The sequence below is a fragment of the Haliotis rufescens genome, unplaced genomic scaffold, assembly GCF_023055435.1.
Source record: "Haliotis rufescens isolate VD_foot unplaced genomic scaffold, xgHalRufe1.0.p SCAF_72, whole genome shotgun sequence".
NCBI classification, from domain to species: Eukaryota; Metazoa; Mollusca; class Gastropoda; order Lepetellida; family Haliotidae; genus Haliotis; species Haliotis rufescens.
Window position 1 is genome coordinate 509,726 of NW_025964364.1, and position 20,713 is coordinate 530,438.

The 20,713-nt window shown below is 46.7% G+C and overlaps 1 protein-coding gene across 8 annotated transcripts in view; it reads left to right on the forward strand.

Moving 5' to 3' along the window:
• LOC124125385 (E3 ubiquitin-protein ligase HECTD1-like) overlaps positions 1-20,713 on the forward strand; it is a 100,827-nt gene that overhangs the window by 57,870 nt on the left and 22,244 nt on the right. For 2 of the 8 annotated variants that reach the window (XM_048388473.1, XM_048388478.1), the window contains exons 16-30: positions 2,512-2,658; positions 3,296-3,384; positions 3,529-3,543; positions 4,396-4,504; positions 6,521-6,655; positions 7,161-7,303; positions 10,968-11,111; positions 12,154-12,234; positions 12,627-12,725; positions 13,961-14,124; positions 15,331-15,507; positions 17,959-18,146; positions 18,495-18,632; positions 18,944-19,448; positions 19,952-20,307. In XM_048388473.1, coding sequence (XP_048244430.1) covers positions 2,512-2,658; positions 3,296-3,384; positions 3,529-3,543; positions 4,396-4,504; positions 6,521-6,655; positions 7,161-7,303; positions 10,968-11,111; positions 12,154-12,234; positions 12,627-12,725; positions 13,961-14,124; positions 15,331-15,507; positions 17,959-18,146; positions 18,495-18,632; positions 18,944-19,448; positions 19,952-20,307 — 2,490 coding nt within the window. The remainder of the gene's footprint in view (positions 1-2,511; positions 2,659-3,295; positions 3,385-3,528; positions 3,544-4,395; positions 4,505-6,520; positions 6,656-7,160; positions 7,304-10,967; positions 11,112-12,153; positions 12,235-12,626; positions 12,726-13,960; positions 14,125-15,330; positions 15,508-17,958; positions 18,147-18,494; positions 18,633-18,943; positions 19,449-19,951; positions 20,308-20,713) is intronic. The other 6 variants (XM_048388476.1, XM_048388474.1, XM_048388477.1 and 3 more) reach the window with 6 other exon arrangements.

Below are 20,713 nucleotides of genomic sequence, written 5' to 3' on the forward strand. Positions count from 1 at the left end.
CCGGATCTCTTGATCCACCCTCACACCCGTCAGCTTCATCCAAACGCAGGGCAGTTCAATCTGCACGCGTGGATGTTGTCACCGAGCGTCTGAGGAGTAAAGGTTTTTCTCGCCGGGGCGTCTCGGGCATACGTTAGTATGCATCGTGATTCTACCCAGAAGGTGTATAATGCACGTTGGGTTATTTTCACGAAGTGGTGTTGTAAACATCACATTCATTCGCCAGATAAGGTATCTGTGCAGGATATTGCTCGTTTCATGTCTCACTTGCGAGAGACCCGGAAACTCTCCGGGGGTTCCATTGCCAACTATGTCTCGTCCGTTGCTACGGTACGGGATGTTGCTATGGGTACCAGTCTCTCCAAAGAGCCGGTGATACGGGGTATTATCAAGGGTTTCAAACAGCACGATCTTAAGAAGGGCCGCCTTCGGGCACCGGCCTGGGATCTTTCCCTAGTGTTGCAATCACTTACGGAAGCTCCGTATGAACCCTTGCATAGTGCTTCGTTCCGGCATGTGACTTGGAAAACAGCATTTCTCCTCTCCTTTGCCACGGTGGCACGTGTATCCGAAATTCATGCACTCGATGTCGCCAAGGTACGATTCGATAGGGGTGACGAAGGAGCGGTCCGCCTGGGCCTGCTCATGGGCTTCGTCGCCAAGAATCAGAGAGTCGGGCAAGCGGAGAGAGAATTCACTGTAAGATCACTCAAAGAAATCTTACATCCTGCTGATACTGAGGACAGAGCGCTGTGTCCGGTTAGGGCCCTTAAGTATTATCTTAAGGCTTCGAATGAACGCAGACAAGGGCGTGACCGTCTGTTCATATCGTGTAACCCTAATCGCACGGTTGACATAACTCGCAACTCGATTGCGTTGTGGCTTCGTTCTGTCATCAATCTGGCGTACCGGTCTCGGGGGTTACCGGTAGCGGGGTCAAACCCGCACGAGATCAGGGCGCTAGCGGCAACATTTGCCCTACACTCGAATATCTCTGTTCACAGAATATTACGAGGTTGTTACTGGCGTTCTGACTCGGTTTTTGCCAATCATTACCTCAGAAAGGTTTCTGATGAAGACGTGGAGGGGGTGCACCGTCTTGGGCCGCTGATCGCGGCACAAGCGGTCATCTAGGGGGTGTGTCCAGCGCAATTGCAAACTCCGCAGTCGTCAGTCCTTGCACGGTGGTCAATCTGGGTCGTCTCCAATGTTCCCACGCCGTGGGTACAGGAGTGGGGGTCCTGCAAACCAGCGCACTCACACCACAGGTGAGGCGGCTTTTTGTGTGTTTTGTCCTTATTTGTATTTTGACAATTATGCATTTAATTGTCTGTCGTGTATTCCAACCTTGTGATACATGCTTACGAATACTGGAATTAGGTCACGCGCCTAATGCATACTTTCAGTAGGCTTGCTCTGGGATATACGGTCTGAAGGAAATTAATTTCCCTCTTTTCGACTGTTTAACCTGATCTAAGATTTAGCTCACGCGGATACAGTGTTCTCATCCGCTGCGGCGATGAAATACCTATCCAGTGGGGCCGTTTGGAGTCACCAATCGTTTTGGCAATGACGATTGAGCCTTACGGTATGCGCATGACAGTGCTTTGGTATTCCTATAGGGTAACGCCTAGCTAGGTGCATGCGCATCGAGTGCTTCCGCCTTGGTGTTTACTTCCGCTGGTCGGAAGGAACGCTAGCAGTCAGGATTCGGGTTGTAGGTGCTCCCCACTGCCTACTGTGGTAGTCAGCCTCGGTATAACAGTGGTAACGTATTACTTAATGTAATTTGTAGAATTTTCCTATTCGGAATATTCTATAAGTAATACGTTACCACTGGGCTGCTGCCCGCCCGTCCGTCCCCCGAGCACTTGCTCTCGCAGGAGACAAGAGTGAAGGGTGTCACATGGCAGCTAGGTGGCTACGCACGTGCTGCATGAGGTAATTGAGATCTCTGTGGTAGATTTCGCTATAGCAGCAGTTGTGGGAGACAACAGCCTCGGTATAACAGTGGTAACGTATTACTTATAGAATATTCCGAATAGGAAAATTCTACAAAATGTTAAGTATGCAAATCCACATCTCATGAATATGGATTACTCAGTAACCTTCGGTCAAGAAAACCCTTTGGGTAGGCTTAAGTTTGTTTGAACTTCAATAAAACTACAAATTATTTTTACAATTTTGATCACAAAGATGTTGCAAGACATAGCCAGAACCAAGAAGGAGGTTTTCCGTTTCACGTCGGCATATTGTGCCAGCTTCTACATGCCAGCTTCTACATGCCAGCTTCTACATGCCAGCTTCTACATGCCAGTCACAAACGTAACTATGTGGGTTCCCATCCCAGATTCGGCAGCCTTCTGATCGCTGTATGTCATCCCATCCGGGGGATGCACCATGGTGATGACATCTAGGGTCTGCAGCACTTCCGACTCCGCCCTGTTTTAAGTGGAACTGAATCACTGTTGTTACCTAACTCTGTTCATTATGATTGTTGTGTTTGTGCAGTGTACAAATGGAGACGTGACGTGGCGGCAGGAGATGCGCAGTGCGCTGGAGGAGTTGGTGTCGCTGCTGAAGGATGAGCACACCATCTCCTCCTTCGAACTTTACAGTAGCGGCCTCGTCCAGACCATGCTCAACGTCCTCAACAACGTAAGTACTGACATCTGTAGACCTCATTGTGGCATGTAGCATGACTTGGAGTTGTGTACAGGCGACACGTCCACTCTACAACCTGAACCACTATTCTGACAGCCCATATTAAATGGGTAAACATACTAGACCAGATGTTGATGTGAAGTGCTAGCTGTACCTCCCTCCCTCCTTCTCTTCCTTCGTTACACGGCCGCCTCCATGGTCTTGTGGTAGAGCGTCTGCCTGGAGAGCGGAAGGTCCGGGGTTTGATCCCCGGCCGCGTCATACCAAAAGAGGTTAAAAGATGGTACTTGTTGTTACCCTGTCTGGCGCTCGGCATAAAGGGGCTAAAACAAGGACTGGTCGGCTCGGAGTCAGTATACTGTGTCTGAGTGGGGTATTCATGTTAAACTGCGGCATGGTATCTCAGTGAGCTAGCACTATAAATCAGCATCAGTCCGGACTAGTACAAGCAGCCACGCAAACACGTGCATGCACGTCGCTATATAAGTGCAATAATCTTGGACGCGACGTTAAACCCAATTTCACCTTACCTCACCTCACCTCACCTCCTTCCTTACACTAACACAGTCATCAGTAAACAGATGTACAATCTGTGCACCTGGTTACTGTGTGTTTGTTTTCTACTTCTCAGAACATAGAAGATATTCAAACCAAGGAGAGCAAGAAGAGGACTAAAGATAGAATAAACATCTTCAAGACCGTCTTTCACGAAAAGGAGAGGTAGGCAACCCTGAAGTTTTTTCTGAGTCAAATTAATTGTACTTGTACAAGTTGTTTTTTTGAAGAGAACTGTGTAATGAGTGTGCTTCACCATGCCTGTGAATGTTAATACATGTGATTGATGGGGAATTTCTTTGTTTCAAGACTGACTGAGGACGGGTAAGACTTGTCTCACTCTCTCCCTGCTGTCTTCTCCTTGTATGGCAGTAGGACATTTCAGTATTGATACTTCCTGTACTGTTCCGTTATTTCATCTCCTTTAGTTTGATGCTTGCATTCCAGTATTCAGTACTGCGCATGTTGTCAGATTCTGTACCATTTCTCCACATCTTCTGTCGTGTCTGGAATATCTTATGTTTGTGTCAATACATCTTCTCTCTTGCTTGCTTCTATATAAAGAAAACATTTATGACTGATACATTACACAACTAGTATAGAAGTTAGTTATAGTTATAAGTAGACCATTGCCCATATAGTTCATCCAGATCGGATCGGACATTTTAGTTCAACTGCAAGATGTAGACTTCAGAATGGTCAAACATGTGATCAGGGTCCTTGTTGACTGGAGCTCTCTGCGGAGTAGTGATACAACTGTGGCAGGAGAACTGTCATTCTACTCACTGACTGCATGTTGCCAGTGTATTGATATCACACACACACACACACACACACACACACACACACACACACACACACACACACACACACACACACACACACACACACACACACACACACACACACACACAGCATATAATGTGTGGGGATAGAGTCATCATGTTGTCTGTCTGTCAAACATCCGTCTGTATTTTGTTTCCACAGCGTAATTTAAACATTTTTAATCAAAACTTAGTACATGTATTAACCAGGGGCTGAAGTGGTGCCTTTTGTGGGAGATGGGGGGATTTGTCATCTTCTGATGACTCTTGTTGGCAATAGTTCCCTTTTTGTTGTGTCCAAGAGTCCATGACGAGGTGACGTCACAAATCTGTTGTTTATGTGTTTATCCAGTGTCGCTCCAGCAATCCAGTTGACGAGGAAACTCATCTCAGCACTGGAGTCCATCGAGAAGCTGCCGGTGTTTACATACGACCTGCCAGGGTCTGGGTACGGACTGCAGGTAAGACAAGGTGCCCACCCACTGTGGGAGCTTGTTAGTGTAGAGTGAGAGAGCCTAGAGACGGTGCTTGGTAGAGTGAGGGAGCCTAGAGACAGTGCTTGGTAGAGTGAGGGAGCCTAGAGACAGTGCTTGGTAGAGTGAGAGAGCCTAGAGACGGTGCTTGGTAGAGTGAGGGAGCCTAGAGACAGTGCTTGGTAGAGTAAGGGAGCCTAGCCTAAAGACAGTGCTTGGTAGAGTGAGGGAGCCTAGAGACAGTGCTTGGTAGAGTGAGGGAGCCTAGAGACAGTGCTTGGTAGAGTAAGGGAGCCTAGCCTAAAGACAGTGCTTGGTAGAGTGAGGGAGCCTAGAGACAGTGCTTGGTAGAGTAGTGGAGCCTAGAGACAGTGCTTGGTAGAGTGATGGAACCTAAAGACAGTGCTTGGTAGAGTGATGGAGCCTAGAGACAGTGCTTGGTAGAGTGAGGGAGCCTAGAGACAGTGCTGGGTAGAGTGAGGGAGCCTAGCCTAAAGACAGTGCTTGGTAGAGTGATGGAGCTTAAAGACAGTGCTTGGTAGAGTGAGGGAGCCTAAAGACAGTGCTTGGTAGAGTGATGGAGCTTAAAGACAGTGCTTGGTAGAGTGAGGGAGCCTAGAGACAGTGCTTGGTAGAGTGAGGGAGCCTAGAGATAGTGCTTGGTAGAGTGAGGGAACCTAGAGACAGTGCTTGGTAGAGTGAGGGAGCCTAGAGACAGTGCTTGGTAGAGTGAGGGAGCCTAGAGACAGTGCTTGGTAGAGTGAGGGAGCCTAGAGACAGTGCTTGGTAGAGTGAGGGAGCCTAGAGACAGTGCTTGGTAGAGTGAGGGAGCCTAGAGACGGTGCTTGGTAGAGTGAGGGAGCCTAGAGACAGTGCTTGGTAGAGTGAGGGAGCCTAGAGACAGTGCTTGGTAGAGTGAGGGAGCCTAGAGACAGTGCTTGGTAGAGTGAGGGAGCCTAGAGACAGTGCTTGGTAGAGTGAGGGAGCCTAGAGACGGTGCTTGGTAGAGTGAGGGAGCCTAAAGACAGTGCTTGGTAGAGTGAGGGAGCCTAGAGACAGTGCTTGGTAGAGTGAGGGAGCCTAAAGACAGTGCTTGGTAGAGTGAGGGAGCCTAAAGACAGTGCTTGGTAGAGTGAGGGAGCCTAAAGACAGTGCTTGGTAGAGTGAGGGAGCCTAGAGACGGTGCTTGGTAGAGTGAGGGAGCCTAAAGACAGTGCTTGGTAGAGTGAGGGAGCCTAAAGACAGTGCTTGGTAGAGTGAGGGAGCCTAGAGACAGTGCTTGGTAGAGTGAGGGAGCCTAGAGACAGTGCTTGGTAGAGTGAGGGAGCCTAGAGACGGTGCTTGGTAGAGTGAGGGAGCCTAAAGACAGTGCTTGGTAGAGTGAGGGAGCCTAAAGACAGTGCTTGGTAGAGTGAGGGAGCCTAAAGACAGTGCTTGGTAGAGTGAGGGAGCCTAAAGACAGTGCTTGGTAGAGTGAGGGAGCCTAAAGACAGTGCTTGGTAGAGTGAGGGAGCCTAAAGACAGTGCTTGGTAGAGTGAGGGAGCCTAGAGACAGTGCTTGGTAGAGTGAGGGAGCCTAAAGACAGTGCTTGGTAGAGTGAGGGAGCCTAAAGACAGTGCTTGGTAGAGTGAGGGAGCCTAAAGACAGTGCTTGGTAGAGTGAGGGAGCCTAAAGACAGTGCTTGGTAGAGTGAGGGAGCCTAAAGACAGTGCTTGGTAGAGTGAGGGAGCCTAGCCTAAAGACAGTGCTTGGTTGATACTGGAGTATACACATGACTACCATATATTGATGTGTGGTCGGTGCTTTGTGTTGCTCTTGCTATCAAATGATTGGAAATAATGTACACGCTGACAGACCTCAGTCTGGATTTTCGTTCCTTTGAAATACTGTTTGTATCCTTGAATAATCTCAAAAGTGTTGACCACTGGTCCAGACAGATAGGATTTGTGAAACAGTTGTAAGATGTCGTGGTTGCAGGTGTCTTACACTGCTGTTTTCTGTAGATATTAACAAGGAGGCTGAGGTTCAGGCTGGAGAGGTCAACAGGGGAGACTACTCTGATAGACAGAACCGGCCGCAGTCTGAAGATGGAGCCACTGACCACGGTGTCAGACCTGGAGAGATACCTGCTGAAAATGGTGAGCATCAGTCTGTCCAGGTGACAAAGAAATTTAAATATAAATTGTCTGTGATTTTATATCAAACACAAAATGCTCTATGTATCACCCTGAAAGAAATAATGATGTGTTAGCTAGCTGTCTGTTGTATTGTGTACAGGTTGCTAAGCAATGGAATGACTGTTGTATTGTGTACAGGTTGCTAAGCAATGGAATGCCCGACTGTTGTACTGTATACAGGTTGCTAAGCAATGGAATGACTGACTGTTGTACTGTGTACAGGTAGCTAAGCAATGGAATGACTGTTGAATTGTGTACAGGTTGCTAAGCAATGGAATGCCTGACTGTTGTATTGTGTACAGGTTGCTAAGCAATGGAATGACTGACTGTTGTACTGTGTACAGGTTGCTAAGCAAAGGAATGACTGACCGGTGTATTGTGAACAGGTTGCTAAGCAATGGAATGACTGACTTGTATTGTGTACAGGTTGCTAAGCAATGGAATGACTGACTTGTATTGTGTACAGGTTGCTAAGCAATGGTACGACTACGAGCGGGTGACCTTCAACTTTGTGAAGAAGTTGAAGGAGAATGACTGCCCCATTACGTTCGTCCACCAGCATGACTTTGATGAACACGGCCTCCTCTACTGGGTCGGCACCAACGCAAGGTAGGGAACACATGGTATCTTCAGACTAACAGTAAACACGTCATTAAACAGCCAGGTGTAAGGCACCAACGCAAGGTAGGGAACACATGGTATCTTCAGACTAACAGTAAACACGTCATTATACAGCCAGGTGTAAGGCACCAACGCAAGGTAGGGAACACATGGTATCTTCAGACTAACAGTAAACACGTCATTATACAGCCAGGTGTAAGACACCAACGCAAGGTAGGGAACACATGGTATCTTCAGACTAACAGTAAACGCATCATTATACAGCCAGGTGTAAGGCACCAACGCAAGGTAGGGAACACATGGTATCTTCAGACTAACAGTAAACACGTCATTATACAGCCAGGTGTAAGGCACCAACGCAAGGTAGGGAACACATGGTATCTTCAGACTAACAGTAAACACGTCATTATACAGCCAGGTGTAAGGCACCAACGCAAGGTAGGGAACACATGGTATCTTCAGACTAACAGTAAACACGTCATTATACAGCCAGGTGTAAGACACCAACGCAAGGTAGGGAACACATGGTATCTTCAGACTAACAGTAAACACGTCATTATACAGCCAGGTGTAAGGCACCAACGCAAGGTAGGGAACACATGGTATCTTCAGACTAACAGTAAACACGTCATTAAACAGCCAGGTGTAAGGCACCAACGCAAGGTAGGGAACACATGGTATCTTCAGACTAACAGTAAACGCATCATTATACAGCCAGGTGTAAGGCACCAACGCAAGGTAGGGAACACATGGTATCTTCAGACTAACAGTAAACACGTCATTATACAGCCAGGTGTAAGGCACCAACGCAAGGTAGGGAACACATGGTATCTTCAGACTAACAGTAAACACGTCATTATACAGCCAGGTGTAAGGCACCAACGCAAGGTAGGGAACACATGGTATCTTCAGACTAACAGTAAACACGTCATTAAACAGCCAGGTGTAAGGCACCAACGCAAGGTAGGGAACATATGGTATCTTCAGACAAACAGTAAACACGTCATTATACAGCCAGGTGTAAGACACCAACGCAAGGTAGGGAACACATGGTATCTTCAGACTAACAGTAAACACGTCATTAAACAGCCAGGTGTAAGGCACCAACGCAAGGTAGGGAACACATGGTATCTTCAGACTAACAGTAAACGCATCATTATACAGCCAGGTGTAAGGCACCAACGCAAGGTAGGGAACACATGGTATCTTCAGACTAACAGTAAACACGTCATTATACAGCCAGGTGTAAGGCACCAACGCAAGGTAGGGAACACATGGTATCTTCAGACTAACAGTAAACACGTCATTATACAGCCAGGTGTAAGGCACCAACGCAAGGTAGGGAACATATGGTATCTTCAGACTAACAGTAAACACGTCATTATACAGCCAGGTGTAAGGCACCAACGCAAGGTAGGGAACACATGGTATCTTCAGACTAACAGTAAACACATCATTATACAGCCAGGTGTAAGGCACCAACGCAAGGTAGGGAACACATGGTATCTTCAGACTAACAGTAAACACGTCATTAAACAGCCAGGTGTAAGGCACCAACGCAAGGTAGGGAACACATGGTTTCTTCAGACTAACAGTAAACACATCATTATACAGCCAGGTGTAAGGCACCAACGCAAGGTAGGGAACACATGGTATCTTCAGACTAACAGTAAACACGTCATTATACAGCCAGGTGTAAGGCACCAACGCAAGGTAGGGAACACATGGTATCTTCAGACAAACAGTAAACACGTCATTATACAGCCAGGTGTAAGGCACCAACGCAAGGTAGGGAACATATGGTATCTTCAGACTAACAGTAAACACGTCATTATACAGCCAGGTGTAAGGCACCAACGCAAGGTAGGGAACACATGGTATCTTCAGACTAACAGTAAACACGTCATTATACAGCCAGGTGTAAGGCACCAACGCAAGGTAGGGAACACATGGTATCTTCAGACTAACAGTAAACACGTCATTATACAGCCAGGTGTAAGGCACCAACGCAAGGTAGGGAACATATGGTATCTTCAGACTAACAGTAAACACGTCATTATACAGCCAGGTGTAAGGCACCAACGCAAGGTAGGGAACACATGGTATCTTCAGATTAACAGTAAACACGTCATTATACAGCCAGGTGTAAGGCACCAACGCAAGGTAGGGAACACATGGTATCTTCAGACAAACAGTAAACACGTCATTATACAGCCAGGTGTAAGGCACCAACGCAAGGTAGGGAACACATGGTATCTTCAGACTAACAGTAAACACGTCGTTATACAGCCAGGTGTAAGGCACGAACGCAAGGTAGGGAACATATGGTATCTTCAGACTAACAGTAAACACGTCATTATACAGCCAGGTGTAAGGCACCAACGCAAGGTAGGGAACACATGGTATCTTCAGACAAACAGTAAACACGTTGTTATACAGCCAGGTGTAAGGCACCAACGCAAGGTAGGGAACACATGGTATCTTCAGACTAACAGTAAACACGTCATTATACAGCCAGGTGTAAGACACCAACGCAAGGTAGGGAACACATGGTATCTTCAGACTAACAGTAAACACGTCATTATACAGCCAGGTGTAAGGCACCAACGCAAGGTAGGGAACACATGGTATCTTCAGACTAACAGTAAACACGTCATTATACAGCCAGGTGTAAGGCACCAACGCAAGGTAGGGAACACATGGTATCTTCAGACTAACAGTAAACACGTCATTATACAGCCAGGTGTAAGGCACCAACGCAAGGTTGGGAACACATGGTATCTTCAGACTAACAGTAAACACGTCATTAAACAGCCAGGTGTAAGGCACCAACGCAAGGTAGGGAACACATGGTTTCTTCAGACTAACAGTAAACACATCATTATACAGCCAGGTGTAAGGCACCAACGCAAGGTAGGGAACACATGGTATCTTCAGACTAACAGTAAACACGTCATTATACAGCCAGGTGTAAGGCACCAACGCAAGGTAGGGAACACATGGTATCTTCAGACAAACAGTAAACACGTCATTATACAGCCAGGTGTAAGGCACCAACGCAAGGTAGGGAACACATGGTATCTTCAGACAAACAGTAAACACGTCATTATACAGCCAGGTGTAAATATATTCACAGAGGCTTAGCTTCCATGTTTACTTGAGGCAGACGGTTCCCAGAAATGTATCAACATTTAACATTTAATGTTCTCTGAGGATGAGAACTGTCCCCTGAATATAAAAAGTAGGTACATGAATGTTTTTTCCCATGAGACCATCATACCAAGGATGTATTTTAGGATAGATGGTTACTGAAGACATGCATTTATCACCTTACAAGTAGAATTGATGACCCAAAGTTGAGCATTAATCTCTGCTGCCAGGTAAAGTGGCCAATCTCAAACTAAAGTAACTCTGAAAGTTGATTTACAATTAGCAGATGCAAATGTTTTGTATTGGTGGAACATTTAGTAGTAACACTTTTGTGATAAATGTTGACACTTGTATCAGCCAGAACACTCTCTATGATAAAACTATAAGATCGTCAGTCCTGTACTTTCAACACGATGCCCGTAGCTCTAAGGTCACTATGTGGAACAGGGCCTAGCTCTGCTTGTTTAATAATTGGACCAATCGGAATCTTTGTTTGTTCCAGAACTGCCTACGAGTGGGTGAACCCTGCTCAGTATGGCCTGGTGGTCGTCACGTCGTCCGAGGGCCGCAATCTGCCGTACGGCAAACTGGAGGACATACTGTGTAGGGACAGTGCTGCCCTAAACTGCCACACCAATGATGACAAGTATGTATATACACACCCCACCAACGATGACACTGATCATACATAGAGTACTGGGTGATCATACGTAAAGTACTGGGTGATCATACATAAAGTACTGGGTGATCACACATAGAGTACTGGGTGATCATACATAAAGTACTGGGTGATCATACATAGAGTACTGGGTGATCATACATAAAGTACTGGGTGATCACACATAGAGTACTGGTCGATCATACATAAAGTACTGGGTGATCATACATAAAGTACTGGGTGATCATACATAGAGTGCTTGGTGATCATACATAAAGTACTGGGTGATCATACATAAAGTATTGGGTGATCATACATAAAGTACTGGGTGATCATACATAAAGTACTGGGTGATCACACATAAAGTACTGGGTGATCATACATAAAGTACTGGGTGATCATACATAAAGTACTGGGTGATCATACATAAAGTATTGGGTGATCATACATAAAGTACTGGGTGATCATACATAAAGTACTGGGTGATCACACATAAAGTACTGGGTGATCATACATAAAGTACTGGGTGATCATACATAAAGTACTGGGTGATCATACATAAAGTACTGGGTGATCATACATAGAGTACTGGGTGATCATACATAAAGTACTGGGTGATCATACATAAAGTACTGGGTGATCATACATAAAGTACTGGGTGATCATACGTAGAGTACTGGGTGATCATACATAGAGTACTGGGTGATCGTACATAAAGTACTGGGTGATCATGCATTAAGTTCTGGGTGATCATACATAAAGTACTGGGTGATCATACATTTAGTTCTGGGTGATCATACATAAAGTACTGTGTGTTCACAAGGACATCTATGATCCATGGTTTTGTCAGCCCTCACACTCATGGGTTTCACCACAGTGCTGTACACATCTTTGACCTGCATCACTCCAGGCTCTCCCCCCAACATTAGGCTGACACATTGATGTAACTGAAGTACTGTAGTGGCGTGATGCCCAGTTTTCACCCACCCACACATTACACGTCTACATTGCTGCTGAATGGTACTTGCAGGAAAGCGTGGTTCGCCATCGACCTGGGCGTGTGGATCATCCCAACATGCTACACGCTCCGCCACGCCAGGGGATACGGAAAGTAAGTATTCTCGCACTGACGTTTGTTGTTCTTTCTGTAACACTCTTACATTTTCTATTGTTAATTTACAATCCTCCCCAAACCTGAACTTGTACTCTGACATCATAGTCAATGAATGTTACTTTCAGTGTATGGGCTGTCATAAGCTGAGCATAGCAGACTAAAAAGAAATGACCCAGATTGTGTCCAGATTGTTGCTAGTGTGAGGGTGATATTCAGGTGGTGCTGCTGTCTGCTGTGTCTTCGTCTTTAGTGGAGACGATGCTCTGGTTCAGTGAGAATGTGAACAGTTAAATAAAGTCAAATGGCAAGCATTTGTTGTCATTGAATATTCTTGCCAAGTAACAGTGTTGAAGGGAGTTGGTCTGACCATGATATCATTAACTTTACAGATCGGCACTGCGCAACTGGAACTACCAGATGTCGAAGGATGGAATCACCTGGCAGACACTCTACCACCACACCGACGACTGCTCGCTCAACGAACCAGGGTCAGTACACAAGTTGAAGATAATCATTGTGGAATGAAGGCATTGTATCAGAGAAGCATGTCTAGAGCTTTAGACCGATGTTAAAACCATGGGGACCCGTGTAACCTCTAACCCTCTTTCAGATAACAGCCCAGTATTACTCAGAAATGAAGTTGTTCAAGGCCCCTTGTAACGTTGACATTGTTCACTTGTCGATCTTGCCCCCTGGTGATTCTGTGAGTGAAAGGTGAAAAGTTCCACAGTGATGAAAAAGCATTGCAGTGTTATACACAAGCAACCATTTTGATGTTTTGGCCATTATGTATGGAGGGCTGTATGTGGCCTATATGATGTATGGAGGGCTGTATGTGGCCTGTATGATGTATGGAGGGCTGTATGTGGCCTGTATGATGTATGGAGGGCTGTATGTGGCCTGTATGATGTATGGAGGGCTGTATGTGGCCTGTATGATGTATGGAGGGCTGTATGTGGCCTGTATGATGTATGGAGGGATGTATGTGGCCTGTATGATGTATGGAGGGCTGTATGTGGCCTGTATGATGTATGGAGGGCTGTATGTGGCCTGTATGATGTATGGAGGGCTGTATGTGGCCTGTATGATGTATGGAGGACTGTATGTGGCCTGTATGATGTATGGAGGGCTGTATGTGGCCTGTATGATGTATGGAGGGATGTATGTGGCCTGTATGATGTATGGAGGGTTGTATGTGGCCTGTATGATGTATGGAGGGCTGTATGATGTATGGAGGACTGTATGTGGCCTGTATGATGTATGGAGGGCTGTATGTGGCCTGTATGATGTATGGAGGGCTGTATGATGTATGGAGGGCTGTATGTGGCCTGTATGATGTATGGAGGACTGTATGTGGCCTGTATGATGTATGGAGGGCTGTATGTGGCCTGTATGATGTATGGAGGGCTGTATGATGTATGGAGGGCTGTATGTGGCCTGTATGATGTATGGAGGACTGTATGTGGCCTGTATGATGTATGGAGGACTGTATGTGGCCTGTATGATGTATGGAGGGGTGTATGTAGCCTGTATGATGAATGGAGGGCTGTATGTGGCCTGTATGATGTTTGGAGGGCTGTATGATGTATGGAGGGATGTATGTGGCCTGTGTCAACCTCTTGGTGGTGTCATTCAGACGATGGTGTTTCAGCCTGACGGTGGTGTCAATCTGACGGTGAAGTTGGCGAGTTTGTTTCTATAGAAATGTTCCCCATCTGTGCAGGTCGACAGCGTCGTGGCCGGTGGAGGCTCCCAAGGATGAGAAGCAGGGCTGGCGTCACGTGCGTCTACACCAGACCGGGAAGAACGCTAGTGGCCAGACTCACTACCTCTCCCTGTCAGGCTTTGAGATCTACGGGACTGTCACCGGTGTCTGTGATGATATAGGTAGGTGTCTGTGATGATATAGGTAGGTGTCTGTGATGATATAGGTAGGTGTCTGTGATGATATAGGTAGGTGTCTACACAGCTCTATCAAAATAGTATTGGTTCATAACCTCCCAGTTTTGACAAGATCCTTAAGGTTGTGTTAGTAGAAAAGTACAGACTTGCACACATTAACTCATATTTGGTTGTGAGGGATAAGATTTCATAAAATGTTTCCTTTTCTCCCAGAGAATTCCTGGTTGTACTTGTTTGGTGTAAGGTGCTGTCAGTACCCCGAACACCATATTCTGAGGCAAGGGAGTTAACTGATTTTAAAAGTCCAGTTTCCACCCTTGCCGAACTAGGCTGGAATTCCTGGGCTCGATCTCCTATGGACAAATTAGATTCCACCTCTTGTATCACTTTCATTTGTTTCAAACAAAATGGTGGCGCCTAGTCAAGATGATCTGATCGATAATCAAGATCTGTATTGTGATAAAACTCTTAAGTCCGGCCAAACTGTAACTCCATAATACCAGCCTAGTTTGGCATGGGTGGAAACTGGACTTTTATAGTCAGTTAAGTCTCTTGCTTTGGGAAGATGCCCGGACTGGAATACCAGTGTTCCACTGGGGGTCCTTGTCACAACACTTCTTTGTCTAAATGCCCAACTCCTCAATATTCCAGCTGTTCGATGGCGGTAATAAGATCATGAGCATCGATCTACACCAACAAGGTCGGAGAGTCAGTCACCTCTTATGACAAAGATGACCATTTCTAACCAAGATTTTCCAAAGGGAGATAACCCTTTTGTATAAGGTTATACATTCAGGGGATCCCTAGACACAAATACTAGTGGAACAAACTTCAAGCATTCCAGGACCCAGCTTGATGCCGGACACTGAAGAATATTCACCTGTCACAGTACTATACATGTTTCAGGTACATCCGTGAAGATCCGGGGTAGAATAGGTCTTCAGCAACCCTTGCTTGCCATAAAAGGTGACTATGCGTGTCGTAAGAGGTGACTAACGGTAATGAATGGTCAGGCTCGCTGACTTGGTTGATACATGTGATCATATCCCAATTGCATGGATCAATGCTCATGTCAGTCACTGGATTGTCTGGTCCAGACTCGATTATTTACAGCCCACCTTCATATAGTTGGTATATTGCTGAGTGTGGTGTTAAACAACAAACAAATTAAACAAACAAAACATGTTTCAGGCAAGGCAGCCCGCGAAGCCGAGGCAAACCTGCGACGGCAGCGGCGGATCCTGCGGACCCACGTGCTGAAGCAGATGATGCCGGGTGCGAGGGTGGTGCGAGGGATGGACTGGAAGTGGCGGGACCAGGACGGCAGTCCCCCGGGGGAGGGGCTCGTCACGGGGGAGCTACATAATGGTGAGGAGCCTGACAGTCGGTTCACCCCACTGCCTGTCTGTCTCACTGTCAGACCCTGGTCTCATCTACGGAACAATGCTTGGGTGGTTGTCATGGTGTTGTTCATCTTAAGTGATGGACCAGGGTGGGGGTGCTACTGCTGATGGCTTGTAGTCTCACTGTCGGACCCTGGTCTCATCTACTGAACAATGCCTGGGTGGTCGTCGTGGTGTTGTTCATCTTAAGTGATGGACCAGGGTGGGGGTGCTACTGCTGATGGCTTGTAGTTTGAGGCGTCCCAGTTGGCTGCACCAGGACATTCCTGAGACTGGTGTCACTGTTGACATTCCTCCCACACCAAGCAGTCATTCTGGGAGTTGACATAAACACTGTTGAAAGCTACCTTAATCCAACTCACTCACTCCTCTGAACATCTGCTCAGGCAGACATTGTGTGTAGGGGGTGTCCCTATGTGGAAGTAGGTGGTGATGTGTGTGTAGGCGGTGTCACCGGCGTGGAAGTTGGTGGTGATTGAGGTGTAGGACGTGTCACTGGTATGGAAATTGGTGGTGATGTAGAACGTGTCCCTGTTGTTGAAGTTGGTGCTGATGTAGATGGTGATGTCACTGGTATGGAAGTTGGTGTAGATGTAGGAGGTGTCACCGTTGTAGAAGTTGGTGTAGATGTAGGAGGTGTCACCGTTGTAGAAGTTGGTGTATATGTAGGAGGTGTCACTGTTGTAGAAGTTGGTGTAGATGTAGGAGGTGTCACCGTTGTGGAAGATGGTGGTGATGTAGGAGGTGTCACCGTTGTGGAAGATGGGGGAGATGTAGGAGGTGTCACCGTTGTAGAAGTTGGTGTAGATGTAGGAGGTGTCACTGTTGTGGAAGTTGGTGTAGATGTAGGAGGTGTCACCGTTGTAGAAGTTGGTGTATATGTAGGAGGTGTCACTGTTATAGAAGTTGGTGTAGATGTAGGAGGTGTCACTGTTGTGGAAGTTGGTGTAGATGTAGGAGGTGTCACCGTTGTGGAAGATGGTGGTGATGTAGGAGGTGTCACCGTTGTGGAAGATGGGGGAGATGTAGGAGGTGTCACCGTTGTAGAAGTTGGTGTAGATGTAGGAGGTGTCACCGTTGTGGAAGTTGGTGTATATGTAGGAGGTGTCACCGTTGTAGAAGTTGGTGTAGATGTAGGAGGTGTCACTGTTGTGGAAGTTGGTGTAGATGTAGGAGGTGTCACCGTTGTAGAAGTTGGTGTATATGTAGGAGGTGTCACTGTTGTGGAAGTTGGTGTAGATGTAGGAGGTGTCACCGTTGTGGAAGATGGTGGTTATGTAGGAGGTGTCACGGTTGTGGAAGATGGTGGTTATGTAGGAGGTGTCACTGTTGTAGAAGTTGGTGTAGATGTAGGAGGTGTCACTGTTGTGGAAGTTGGTGTAGATGTAGGAGGTGTCACTGTTATAGAAGTTGGTGTAGATGTAGGAGGTGTCACTGGTATGGAAGTTGGTGTAGATGTAGGAGGTGTCACCGTTGTAGAAGTTGGGGGAGATGTAGGAGGTGTCACCGTTGTAGAAGTTGGTGTAGATGTAGGAGGTGTCACTGTTGTGGAAGTTGGTGTAGATGTAGGAGGTGTCACCGTTGTGGAAGATGGTGGTTATGTAGGAGGTGTCACGGTTGTGGAAGATGGTGGTGATGTAGGAGGTGTCACTGTTGTAGAAGTTGGTGTAGATGTAGGAGGTGTCACTGTTGTGGAAGTTGGTGTAGATGTAGGAGGTGTCACCGTTGTAGAAGTTGGTGTAGATGTAGGAGGTGTCACCGTTGTAGAAGTTGGTGTAGATGTAGGAGGTGTCACCGTTGTAGAAGTTGGTGTAGATGTAGGAGGTGTCACTGTTGTGGAAGATGGTGGTGATGTAGGAGGTGTCACTGTTGTAGAAGTTGGTATAGATGTAGGAGGTGTCACCGTTGTAGAAGTTGGTGTAGATGTAGGAGGTGTCACTGTTGTGGAAGTTGGTGTAGATGTAGGAGGTGTCACCGTTGTAGAAGTTGGTGTAGATGTAGGAGGTGTCACCGTTGTAGAAGTTGGTGTAGATGTAGGAGGTGTCACCGTTGTAGAAGTTGGTGTAGATGTAGGAGGTGTCACCGTTGTGGAAGATGGTGGTTATGTAGGAGGTGTCACGGTTGTGGAAGATGGTGGTTATGTAGGAGGTGTCACTGTTGTGGAAGTTGGTGTAGATGTAGGAGGTGTCACCGTTGTGGAAGATTGTGGTGATGTAGGAGGTGTCACTGTTGTAGAAGTTGGTGTAGATGTAGGAGGTGTCACTGTTGTGGAAGTTGGTGTAGATGTAGGAGGTGTCACCGTTGTAGAAGTTGGTGTAGATGTAGGAGGTGTCACCGTTGTGGAAGATGGTGGTGATGTAGGAGGTGTCACGGTTGTGGAAGTTGGTGGTGATGTAGATGATGTTGTCTGCTGCAGGCTGGGTGGATGTTACATGGGATGCTGGTGGCTCCAACTCCTACAGGATGGGAGCCGAGGGGAAATTTGACCTTGCCCTTGCTCCATCACATGACCCCGACAAGTTGCGGTTCACCAAGACAGAGCAGACTGCGACAGGCATGGCCAAGAACAGAACAGTTGGATCATCCGTGTCTGACAAGGTGAAGGTGAGGTCAACACTTCATGGCTACAGGTTCACCGGTTATGTCCTAGGCTTGATCTGCTTCTATCAAGGAGATCTGCATCTAATAATCTGTTACACTTGCTTGAAAGAACTGGTAGAAATATCTGAGGACCTTCAATATAGTCTATCTGACCATCAATATTGACCTAGGATAACAATCTGAAGCTGATCTTAAGGGTTCTTTCAACACCCACTTTTTGTCAAAATATGATAAATATTATTAGTAAACAATTATGTTCTGACAGGCAGTATTTTTGTGACATATGATGTAAAGGTGAGTGTGTTGTTTTGTGATAATGTCCTATTGTAGCCCCGCTGGTCTTATTCCCAGGTGAGTGTGCTGACCAGCAGGAAGAGTAGCTCGACCCCGAGTCTGAGCGAGGTGTCAGAGGCGAAGGCGTCCGTGGCCAGCACAGAGCAGGCGTCCTCTGCGGAGAATCTGACGGCCAGTATGAAGGCTGTGAGGGAGGTGAGGGCCCTTCACTACATCCAATAGAGAAGTTGCCATTGTGTAGCTAAGACATTCACTACTTGTTAGGCATTGTTAAGTTGTGAGATAGTAATGATTTATATTTTCCTAGTATTGCTAGTATTAAGAATGGGCAATAGTGTGACATTCGAAGGTAGGAGATATTTGAGTGTTGCAGGGATACAACTTGAACTAAAACATTTACCAGCTCTTATTGTGATAACATGTACCAACCCGCATTATGATTCTACTATTCCCTTGGATCCTTTAGTACAAGACACTCAGGGTTGTTGTCCTTGTTGTCCTTGCAGGCCGCTGAGAATGTTGCTGAGAGTATGGTGAATCGAGCCAGCTCGGATGCTATCGTCATGGTGACAGTGGACCAGGCCGATGAGTCCTCTGATAGAACTCTGACAAATGACCCCGTGGTGGTGGTGCACCGAGGCAGCGAGGACATGGCGGGCAGCAGCGAGTGTGGTTTGATGGACACGGCGTGCGAGATGGACGTGGCCCAGGAGCCGGTGCGGGGCGCCGTGGGTGGAGTGAAGGAGGTCCACCACCTTTCCAACGCCAACCGGGAAAAGCAGGCGAAGAACGAGGCGGCCAAGAAGGCGGACTCCCAGACACGCAGCTCCCCGACCAACCTGATGAGCGTCAGCGTCCCCAATCTCCCCACCAGCATGGAGCAGACTGCCAGCCTCCTCGACACTTTTGCTGCCGCAGCGCGCCGCAATCTCTCTGGAGGCAGCGGCAGCAACATCGTCCGCAATGCCAACGCTAGTAGTCTGGTCCGACTTGCACTGTCCAACTCTCCCAGTAAGTGAAGCTCTTATGTTGTAGGTGCTGCTGCACTAAATGAGAAAATCATTATCTCTTCTGTTTCATCTGGAATTCCCTGGATGTTCCAAAGAGTGCATTAGCTCAAGTCCATTAGCACATAGTTTACAAGCATTCTGTTTGATAACTATAGGGGTAATCTTAGTTTTGAAACGTAATGCTTTTATACTGTTTTTTTTCAAGTCATGAAACATAACATATATAGTTTTTCTATCACAATGTGAAAATAACACAATTAAAGAGGTAACATGATTTAAGCAAACAGGAAGTGCAATTTGTTTAGGTGGGAGCAAAAGTTTATGCTTTGGCTCCTAGATTCTTGTTGAATTCCTAATTACACTTTGTTTGTCCATTCTGTGACCAGCTGGGACTTATTGCTGGAAACAGTGTAAAACCTCACTCACTCACTCACTCACTCACTCTACCTTCTGCTGTTGTACGCTGTGAGATCAGGAGAATGTATCTGTCCTATCACTCTGCTGTTGACCTAGGCAATCTCCTCAGTGCGGCCCAGAGCTACCCCAGCCTCACGTCCTCTGCGGGTCAGACGTCCAACACACTGACCACCACCCAGACCATGGCCAATGTGACGTCACTGAGCCAGGCCCTCACACGCAGCCTCACGTCCACCTCCAGCGAGAGTGACAACGAGTTCCTGGACAGTTGCCGGGCAACCACGCTCCTGGCAGAACTGGAGGACGATGAAGAGCTGCCGGAACCGGACGATGACGACGATGAGAATGAGGACGAGAATGAAGATGACGAGGACTATGATGATGTCCTGGTATGTCCAGCGAACCGCTCCACTTCTGCTCCTCCTCCTCCTCCTCATAATAAGGTCACACTAAATTGAGTACTTGTTTATTGGAATAATGAATAATTTGAATGATATTGGGCAGACTGATTATGTCAACATTATTTCTTGAGGAGGAAATCTGAAATCTGAACTCCAGTACCTCAATATGCCTTTGAAGATTTTGAGACTTTAATGTCCCCAGTGAGGTGAAATGAGGTTGAATGTTGTGTTTAAAATTATTGCACTTATATTGTGACGTGCTTATGGGTGTGGCTGTGGCTGTGGCTGTGGCTGTATTTCGATGCTTGTACTAATCTGGCCTAATGTTGGTTTTATTGTGTTTACCCACTGAGATACCATGCCGCAGTTTAATGTGTATATCCACTTAGAAACCACAGTCATATAGCTGGAATATTGCTTAGTACAGTGTTAAACAACAAAAATGTGT